Below are 10738 nucleotides of genomic sequence, written 5' to 3'. Positions count from 1 at the left end.
AAAAAAAGCATTTACACTTAAAAAATGGGATGAGGTGGGATTCTCTCCTTAAAAATGTTTCTAGAGCTACTAAAAATCTTGCATTTACAAAATAGTTGATAAAAATATTCCTCTGGATTGTACAAGAAGGGAGACAGGGACCATTGATAAGACATGGTGTATGACATTACTCAGACTGGACTTCTTTCTTGCCTGCTTCATCAGAGGGTGGACTCTCCTCATTTTTAGTTTCTCCATTTTCTGCAGGTAAATCTTTAGTGTCTCGGTTGGCCACTTCAGCCTGTTTCCCCTTTGCTCCCCTTTTCCCTTTTGTTTGAACTCTTTTGTCTGAAGATTTATCCTTCCCTGCCGCCTTTTTTGGCTTCGTCTCCACTTTTGCAGGAGGTTTAGCCAACAACCTCACCGATCTCCTCTTGGGCTCTTCCTTGGCTGCCCCCTCGGCTGACCTTCCTCTTGGGCATCTTGGCTGCGGACAGGATGCGTGCTGGGTGCCTGATGAGGCCGCGAGGCGCCTAGAACCTTTGTGGAGTTCAGCGGATAAACCCTACCGCTCCTCCCGCCGCCGGAGCTGCTGGAACTCAGCACTCAATTATTTGCTACAAGTTCTTAGAATAAATTAGGATGGAAGAAAGGAGGGTCTTTGCTGAGCTGGGGTAGTTAGAGAAGTCTCCATGGAAAGGGAGGCTCTTGAGCTGCCCTCCTGCAGAATGGTTAGGGTTCAGATTGATGGGGGGTGGGGGAGTAGGGTCGTTCCGGGAGCAGATAGCATCGGCAAAGTGTGATCTCTGTGGAGTAAGAACTTGGTAAGCAAAGGTGTAGTTTTTCTGTGAGGCCAAGAAGCTGCTCAGAAGTTGCTCGCTTCTCTGAAGCACTTGTGGGAAGAAATAAAAGCTCTAAAGCTAGCAGCAACAGTTAAAGCAGGGAAGTCCCCTTAGTGTCACACATCTTGGCTCCAACCTTTGATAAGCAGAAGAGCCAGAGCCCAGCCTGTCCTAACGGGGGCAGGAGTGGCAGAAAGCTGACAATGTTGATGAGAGCTGTAAGGATCGCAGTCACCCGCTGTGATTTGTTTATCACAGACTTCCTGTCCTATGCTATTTCTTTCTGGAGAGGTGGGTCCCCCTCTCTCACCAAGCCCCTCCTTTTTGTCTTAAAGGACCTCCAGACCAGGTGATCCTGGAGCTGCAGCCTGCATGGGTGGCTGTGGAGGAAACCTTTACAGTGAAGTGCCATGTGCCCAGTGTAGCACCTCTGGAGAACCTCACCCTGACCCTTCTCCAGGGTAACAAAGAGCTGCAAAGAAAGAATTTTGTGAGCTTGGCTGTGGCCCCTCGAAGACCTGAGGTCACCATCAGTGTCAGAGCCCAAAGGGAGAATGACAGAAGCAATTTCTCCTGCCATGCAGAACTAGACCTGAGTCCACAAGGTGGAGGGCTCCTTCATGGCAGCTCAGCTGTCAAGGTACTCCGGATTTTTGGTGAGTTAGAGCCCAGGTGTGGAAGCAATGCTGGGGCTCATTTTGCTTGTCATCACTTTAGCCTTGAAACTAAGTTTCCACAGGTTGTAGAGTGAAGGTATGAGACTAATTGAGTTCCACCTCTATGTGAGCATAAAACTCTCTCAGAAGAACAGAGACCTTTTAGCTCCACTCTCCTCGCTTGCAGTATCTCACATGGCATGTGCTTTACCTTAGGTTTTATTTATTTTTTCCCCTTTCTTTGAGTTTCCTCATTTCTTGACAGAATTCTCTGAGAGCCCGCAGATTTGGGTCTCTTCGCTGCTGGAGGTCGGTATGGCAGAGACTGTGAGCTGTGAGGTGGCTAAGGTGTTTCCAGCCAAAGATGTCATGTTCCACATGTACCTGGGAGACCAGGAGCTGAGCCCCTCCCTCTCCTGGGAGGGGGACACAGCATGGGCCAATGCCACCGTTCGGGCCATGGAGACTGGTGATCAGGAGCTGTCCTGCCTTGCATCTCTGGGTCTGATGGAACAGAAAATAAGAGAGCCAGTGCACGTCTACAGTGAGTACCCTGCCTCTCCTCTCCCCATGTGGGCTCTCTGCTCTTGCGACCTTAGGTAGTACTGGCTTGGTGATTCCACTGTGGCTATCCTGCTCACAGTTGCTAGGACACCGTCATCTTGCCCTGATAAGCACAGGCGGTGTGGGAACAGGCATTGCGTTGTCATAGTATTTCTATCCAACCCTTGCCATCCTGCTTACAGAGTGATTGTGGAGGCTCAAACCTCTTCCTAGCAACAGTTATGTGAGGTGAGAAAGAAATCCCTAAGATGAAGACACCTTGCCATCCTGGCAGCAGAGGCAGGGCCCAACGTGCACACACTGGGTCTATCGTAAGAAGCCCTCACACTCCCAAACCACCTTGCCACTCCTTTTACAGAAGTAGTCATGGTTTCTGGAGTCCTTGCCCTGTTGTCTGCCTACCCAAGGGGTTTCACCAGCAGCAAGGATAGAGTGGCTGCCGATTTGAGACATGTTTGGTTTTCTTTCTCTTTTTCTCAAAGGCTTCCCTCCACCAATCTTAGAGATAGAAGAATACCCACTGGCAGGGACAGACGTTAATGTGACCTGCACGGGGCATGTGTTAACCTCCCCCAGCCCTTCTCTTTGGCTTCAGGGAGCCTCAGACCGCCCTGCCCCTGGGGAGCCTGCTTGGCTTGCACTTACTGCCAGGGAGGAAGACGATGGCCGAAATTTCTCCTGTGAGGCCTCTTTGGAGGTGCAGGGTCGGCGACTGATTAAAACCACTGTGATCCAGCTTCATGTTTTATGTGAGTAGAGGCCTGATTTTTCCTGTCAAAACAAGGGTATGAGTTTCCTGTTTCCAGAAATCTTCTTGGCCAGTAGAATTGCCACATTTTCTTTTCTTTTCTTTTCTTTTCTTTTCTTTTCTTTTCTTTTCTTTTCTTTTCTTTTCTTTTCTTTCTTTTTTTTTTTTTTTTTTTTTGAGGCTTTTTTTTTTAGTCTCGAGAGGCTTTTGCTATAGGGCACGTGCATCTCGCCAGAAAGACAGAGACAGAAAGCAAGAAATCAGCACCCAGGGGGGATGGCCACACCCCAATCCTTTCTCCTCCATTCTCCTCTCAGGATCTTGGGCAGGCATGCACACATGCCTAGCATGAGTTTAAGCCACTGGGTCTGGGACTCAAACCACAGTCGACTACATGGGAGTCCAGTGACATAGCCATTACGCCAACTGCTGGTCCCAACATATTTTCCTCATTATAAAAAACAAAAACCAGCAAAGGAGCAAATAAAATGAAAACCCTTAAAGCTTAGCCTAACCTCCAGGAAGGTGAATGGGAGCAAGATGAGAGGAAACCAGGAGCTGAAGACAAGTGTTACAGTGGTTGGGCAGCATTTGCTGAGGCCGATGGCTGAGGAGAAATGATAGTTGGAGCTTATGCTGGGGGGCGGGGGATCTTTCAAAAATTCCGTAAAATCTGTCATTTGAGAATTAGAACAGTGCTCAGCTCTGAATTCCCCCTCCCCAGCCCCTCACCCCCTGAGGGGCAATGATGGAGAGCCAGGCCCCAAGGCCACCATGGACAGAGCAGTGCTGTCCTTAGCCTGGACCCACGCCAGCGCCCTGGTCTGCACCCCATATTCCTTGACCACAGGGAAGGGAGGAAGGAAGAGCTGGCCCAGAGCAGGGAACCAAGTGAACTCCCTTGGGAAAGAAAGCTGTTGGGAATAGGGGGCAGCATTTGGGTCACAGGAGGGAGAGGGAGCTGAACATGAAGGTCAGAGGGAATGGGGCACACTGAGTGCCACTCCTTGGGGGTGCTGTTTTTTGCAGACAAGCCACGGTTTGAGGAATCTGGATGCCCTGGCAGCCAGACATGGGTAGAAGGAATGGTGCAGATGCTTGCCTGCATCCCAAGGGGAAACCCAGCCCCAACCTTGGTGTGCACCTGGAACGGAATCGTCTTTGATCTCGAAGTGCCACAGAAGGCAACCCAGAACCACACTGGAACCTACTGTTGCACGGCCACTAACCAGCTGGGCTCTGTCAGCAAAGACATCACTGTCATTGTTCAAGGTGACCAGTGCTGCCCTGCTGTCAGGGTGGGAGGGAGATCCCAGGGGTTTGGGATTCTCTTTTTCTTAAGTTTGCTACAAAGTGTGTGTGTTCTCCAGATGCTTGCTGGAGAGAGAGAGAGGGAAAGTGAGAAAGCACCACCTGAGGAGGAATGGCTGCCACGCCACATTCCCTTCTCCATTCTCCTTTTGGAATTTTGGGCATGCATGTACATGGATCTGGCATGCATTTCAAGCCTTTGGGTCTGGGACTTGATCCATGCCATCAGCCGTGTGGGATCTAGCTGCCTTAACCTCCCTGTCAGCCGCCAGCCGCCAGCCAATTTGGGATTCTTATCCAATTATGGAAAGAAGAAAGATTTTACAAGGCTGGGGAGGATGAGACTGAAGTGGGCTCAGTTGGCTGGGATGGGGTGCTTCTCTTGTCTCCAACCCTCTCATTTTCTCTGTTTTCTGTGTTTGGGCAGGACCAGGAGAAGGAATCAGCTCTACCATCTTCATCATCATCATTGTTGCCCTTGGAGTGGGTGTCGTCACCATAGCGCTGTATTTGAACTATCGGCCTTGCAAAACAGAGAGGAGGAAATTGCCTTATAGGAAGAAAGAGAACGACAAAGTGGAGGAGAGCCAGTTTGCTGCTCAACAAGAAGGAAAGTTTAACTTGAATAACTGTTGACTAGAGACAGTTACTGGGTCAAACTAGACTTCTATTACTGGGATTTCCCAGGTAGGGGTGAGGGGACACAGGAGAAAGGAGGAAAGAGAAAGTGAGGCAGCATTAATTATCCTTTGTGCTCTGCTGTCAAAACAGTGTTTCCGGCCCTCATGCCCCTATGTCCGGTCCATCCACAAGCTCACCTTTCTCCTTGGTGTTCACAGAGGCAGCAGCAACTCCCGTCTCTGCGCTCACTCCCGTGAGAGTGTGCTCGCTCCTTGCCGTGTCCTAAACCAGCCCTCCCTTATAATGGAAAAGACCTTGCCCTGGCCTCATCATTCCCACTGCCCTTTCCTCCCAAACGCACTGATGAGGTAACCAAAATACCTTAGAGATGGAACTCATTTCTCCTGGTTTCCTGATGACTATCTGGGAACTAGCAGTTTTAGTCCAGGGATAAGACTTGGAAGGGGATGAGCACCAACCAAGGGCACTCATCTCCACCCAGGGTCTGGAATGTCAGCTCCCAAGCTGACCTTGGTGACATCATTAGGGTCAGTAGATGTTCCACTTCAACTCAGTAATCATCTGTTGTGGGCCTTGGGGGTGTATGAAAATCATAAATTCCACAGTGGGTCACAGAAGCAGTGTTCTGTCTCCAAAGTGGAAGGTACACTTCTTCCGTGAAACTGGCCTCATAGCTTAAGGGCTCCAAGCATCTCTGAGTTCCTTTCCATAATCCACTGGAGAGTAATTATCTGTGAGTTCACATTCAGCTTCTTTTTCAAAAACCTGTATGGGCTCTCAGAGTTCCAATGCCTTCTCCTTTCCCACAAGTGCGTGTTTTCATCTTTCTGCAAACTATGTCTTTTAATAAGAAGAAACGTCTTTGACAATGTTTACCTTGATCTTATGATTCTGCTTCCTTCTTTGTGCTTTGGAAAGAGTACGTCCACTCTGGGAAAAGGCATGAAGAATCGTAAGCCCAGCTCTTTTCTCCCAAATCAGTCATTAAACGTTCACCACAGGGTTAACTAGTAAAAATAAAAAGCGATTTTATTTTTGATATTTATTTTCTTTAGGATATGTGATTGTCTTCTGTGTCATTGCCGAAAGCTCTTTATTAAGCCGATGGTTGCTTTTTATTTGAGTACAGTTTCTAAGAAAAAGAACCCCTAAGTTGATAGCAAAAATAATCATAGCGGTCTGGTGGCTCATTAGCTGTGGACAGCAGCCTGTTTGACCTACCCTCAAAACTAAAGTTTGTACTTCCAGTAGAAAGAGGGCCACAGCCTTCCCAAGTGTACATACTAGCTAGGAACGACCTAGACTACTATGAGAATGTCTGACTTGGGATCAAGGAAGGGTTTCTGGAGGGAATCTGGAAGTACTGGTTTGACTTTGGGAAATAGCATGCCCCAACATGATCTTCTAAGCCTCGGTTTCCCCACTAAATGTAGTAGATGTTGCTTTCTCAGTACAAGAGTCCAATATAAATTATCCCTCTTCCATAATTGAGCTCTTGAGGAGAAAATAAATTAGGAAGCAGGTTTTTTTTTTTTTTTTTGGTAGAGGTTTTCGGTATAGGGCACCTGAACTTGTAAGAGAGACAGAGACAAGGAGACAGAAAACAAAAAATCACCCCCTAGGGGGTGGCCACGCCACAATCCCTTCTCCTCCATTCTCCTCTCGGGATCTCGGGCATGCATGCACACATGCCTGGCATAAGTTTAAACCACTGGGTCTGGGACTTGAACCGTAGTCGACTACCTGGGATTCCAGTAATGTAGCCATTACGCCATCTGTTGGTCCCAAAGAAGCAGGTTTAAGAGAAATACAGAGCAGCCTCTTTCAGGGATCTCTAGTCATTCATTCCAGTGTCAGGATCAGCTGCATCAGGTCTGCAAACTCCAGTGCCCTGAGACAGTGAATTCAAACGGAGTGGAAGAAGGCGTACTTTGGACTTTCTAATCCAGCAGAGGGAGCCTGGAGGCTTAGCCTTCTACTGCACTGTTTCTTGTTGCCACAGGATGTCACTGTTGACGGATGGTCCTACATGGGCACATCAGACCAGGCCGTTGTGCAGATCTTTCTTGGTTCAGCTGGCATGGTTCCCTGAGGAATGATACTCTTCTTCCTCAGGGCTTGGGGCTCAGATGCGGGTGACCCTTTGCTTGGGTTTCCAGAGTTATACAATAGTTCTTAGAGCTCAGTTCTTTGGATTAGCCACCATTCCAGGCTCTTCCAATTTAGGCTATACTCTTTTCTTGTAGACTTGAAACCTCTGTTTCCTTCCTGTCTTTGTTTTGTGCTGCTACAACAGACTACCTTAGACTGGGTAATTCATAAAGAACAGATTTATTTCTTACAGTTCTGGAGGTTGAGAAGTCTGAAATCAAGAAGCCCCTATCTGGCGAGGACCTGCTTGCTACATTCCATGAGGGAGGGCAGAAAGGAAAAAGAGCAAGCGTATGGGAGAGAGAAAGAGACACAGGGTGGGAGCAGGGAGGCCAGCATCCTTTATCAGGAACGCATTCCTGTGATAACAATATTGATCTATTCAGGAAGGCTCTACCTAAATTCAATACCTCTTAAAGGTCCCAATACTCCACACTTGCATTGGCATTAACTTTTCAATACTTGAACTTTGGGGAGCACGTTCAAACTGTAGCACTTCCCTTCCTTGGGGATCCACACAACCATGATCAGGAAACTTCAGGAGAACCCCCCAACACACACATAATATATACACACACACCCAGAAAAAGAAACCTAAATTTTGATCACATTCTTTTCTCTTTTTTGAATTACTTATTTAATTTTATTTATTATTATTAATTTTCATTTGATTTAGGGTGTCCACACTTACCACAGGGAGATAGATAGAGAAAGCCAGCCATCTGGTCTAGGACTCGAAGTACAGTCGGCCATGTGGGTGTCCAGCAGCACCCTAATCACCATACTACCTGCTGACCCAGATACACGCCTTTTTTTTTTAAAAAAAAAAAAAAAGAATGGTTTATTTTATTTATTTATTTATTTTCATTGGACCAGAAAGAGTGGAGACAGAGGGAAAGTGAGAAAGCAAGCCACCGGGTCCAGGACCCAAACTATGGTCAGCCATGGGGGTGTATCCAGCACCTTAACCTCCATGCCACCTGCTGGTCCCCTCTTTTTCTAAACAACAGAACAATGAGCTTACACCTAAACAGCAGCTACCCTAATTATTTCTGGGGGGAAGAATGACTTTTCTAACTCCAGAAGCTTATCCTCTTAACGATGGTCAAGGTGGCTTATTGGCATCTTTCTCTCTAGAACTGAGGAAGCATAAGTTAACTCTTCAGTGGGGCTCCTCCCTATAAGGATAGCAAAAGTATTGCCTTACAGGATTCTAGTTAGAAATGGCACAGCACTTGTACAGCACTAGCCTGGTGCTGTGTACTCTGTTCACAGGCGCCGGTTCTGTTACTACACTAACCATTCTAGTGGTAATCACACCCCTAATTACAATAAACTCGACCCAGGAGTCAGAACCCATGACAACCACTGAGGGCCTTCAGACATCGTGTATACGGCACACACCTTTCTTGTATCCATTATGTTCTTTTTTCCTACTTTTCTAGTCTCTTTTTTTCCTCCTTCCTCTGCTTTCGCCCTCTTTTGGTTTCCTAAGATTTAGGAATAGTAGAATGACCAATCTTACTAGTTCAGTTTGCATTGAGTTGAAGGTTCTTGGGATGTGGGACTTCCATGCTAAAACTGGGAAAGCCTTATGCAAACTGGGGCTAGTTTGTAACCTTAATACTAGCATGTTTTCGTCCATTCCATTGCCATTAACAGAAAAACCTGCATCTGTGTAATTTAATGCTCAAGGTTTATTCAGCTCACAGTTTGGAGGCCCAAGGTCTGGCAGGCATAGCTGGTAAAGGTTTTCCTATTGGTGGGGTTATCCGAGGCCATGCAGGGCACCATATCGTGAGAAAACTAGAGCGTGCATCTCTCTATGTTCATGTATACATGCCTCTGGCCTGATAAATCCACCAGGACTCATTCTTAGGGTGGAGTTAACCCCCACTCCCAATCACCTAATCATTCCCAGAGGCCCCACCTTTTGACATCATAGAGGGATCAGATTTTCTCTCTTTCTCATTTTTTTTTTTTTTTGTTGTTGGAGAGGTTTTTGCTTTAGGGCGCATGTGCTTTCCAGAAAGACAGAGAGAGACAGAGAGACAGAAAGCGAGAAATCACACCCCGGGGGTGGGGGGGCGGATAGCCATACCACAATCCTTTCTCCTCCATTCTCCTCTTGTGATCTTGGGCACACACGCACAAGCACCTGGCATGAGTTTAAGCCACTGGGTCTGGGACTTGAACCGTGGTCGATTACATAGGAGTCCAGCGCCCCAGCCATTCCGCCAGCTGCTGGTCCCCAGATTTTCTCTTAATGCCTGACAATACAACCAAGTTCCAACACAAGAATTCTGGGGTGGGGGACACTCAAACCATAGCATAGTTACTACTCAGCCATGCCAGGGTCTGCTGGATTAAAGCAGCCACATGACAAGGTGTCAGCTTGCCTGGGCCCAGGAGCCCGGATCTTGTCACTTTAAGGAGGATCCATGGAGAAAGGAGATGGTGTCAGCTCTCAAATGTGTATCAAGAGACAAAATTCACTGTGTGTATATTTTATTTAACTTTATTCATTTTACTTACATATTTATAAATTTATTTATTTCAGTTTGACCATAGAGGGGTAGCATGACAGAGAGAGAGACAGAGGGAAAGTCAGAAAGCAAGTCTTCAGGTCCGGGACTCGAACCACAGTCAGCCATGTGGGAGTCCAGCGCCCTTCACTATCATGCCACCTGCTTCCTCCCAGCTCAGTAATTATTTTTAAAATTTTTTTAAATTTTAGGGTTTTTCCATAGGGCACATGTGCTTCAACAGAGGTAGAGAGAGAAAATGATAAATCACCCCCCAGGGGAAATGGTCATGCCATAATCCCTTCTCCTCCATTCTCCTCTTGGGGTTTTGGTCACATACATGCACATCCGCAGTGTGATTTTCAAGCCGCTGGGTCTGAGACTCAACCCACGGCTGGCCATGTGGGAGTCCAGTGCCTTAACCACCATGCTACCTGCTGGCCCCTCCCAGCCCAGTAATTTCAAGCACATTCACATTGTTCTACAACCATCACTTTTTATCCCCAGAACTTTTTATCTTGTACAACTGAAATTCCAAATCCATCCAATAATTCCCCATTCCCAGGCCCCTGTGCCCCAGCAACCACCACTCTTCCTCATGTCTTTGTGAATTTGACTATTTCTTTTTACATGTCTTCCAAGGCAGAGAGATAAGAACTCCTACTGGGTCTTCCTATCACAGCCACCCTTGTTCTCAGCTGCCCTGGATCACAGGCATGCCTGCGTGCTCAGTGTGCTCGGGGCAGTCCTGTGACACGACCTCATGGGTCCGGTTGTATTCCCGGGTGCCACTGCCCAGCCCTTGATGACTCTTTTATTAAATTAATTTTATTGTTATCACTATTATTTTAAAATTTGCTATAGGACACGTGCACTCACCAGAGAGACAGAGATGGAAAGTGAGAAAGCAGGCCCCTAGGTCTAGGACTAGAACCGCGGATGGCCATGTGGGAGTTCAGTACCTTGACTATCATATCACTTGCTGGTCCCTTGACTATTCTTCTTTTAAAATTTTAAAAATTTATTTATTATTATTTTTATATTACATTTAATCAAATATATCTTTTCCCCTTCTATTTCTTTTATTTATTTTTACATTTTCCACAAACATTTACTTCACATATCAAAAAATTTTTGCTCATTCTCCAGAGTTCTTGACAGTTAATAAACAACTTTCAAAATTTCAAAATACTGAATTTTAGAGATAATGTTCAAAATATTTCTTGTAATTTTGTATAATTTTGTTTGTGACTCTGTAACAACAGAGACAGTAGGGTTTTAAATATTTTTGAGAAAATATGTACATGTCAACTACTCAAC

The 10738-nt window shown here is 46.5% G+C and overlaps 1 protein-coding gene across 1 annotated transcript in view; it reads left to right on the top strand.

The window, feature by feature from the left end:
* LOC102473777 (intercellular adhesion molecule 5) overlaps positions 1-5739 on the top strand; it is a 9768-nt gene extending 4029 nt beyond the window's left edge. The window contains exons 4-8 of the mRNA XM_006146797.1: positions 1157-1477; positions 1743-2021; positions 2524-2790; positions 3819-4061; positions 4528-5739. Coding sequence (XP_006146859.1) covers positions 1157-1477; positions 1743-2021; positions 2524-2790; positions 3819-4061; positions 4528-4736 — 1319 coding nt within the window. The 3' untranslated portion in view covers positions 4737-5739. The remainder of the gene's footprint in view (positions 1-1156; positions 1478-1742; positions 2022-2523; positions 2791-3818; positions 4062-4527) is intronic.
* The last annotated feature ends 4999 nt before the right edge of the window (positions 5740-10738 follow it).

Source organism: Tupaia chinensis, unplaced genomic scaffold (genome assembly GCF_000334495.1).
Source record: "Tupaia chinensis unplaced genomic scaffold, TupChi_1.0 Scaffold000187_1, whole genome shotgun sequence".
Taxonomy (NCBI): Eukaryota; Metazoa; Chordata; class Mammalia; order Scandentia; family Tupaiidae; genus Tupaia; species Tupaia belangeri.
This window is presented reverse-complemented; position numbering and strand designations above follow the sequence as displayed.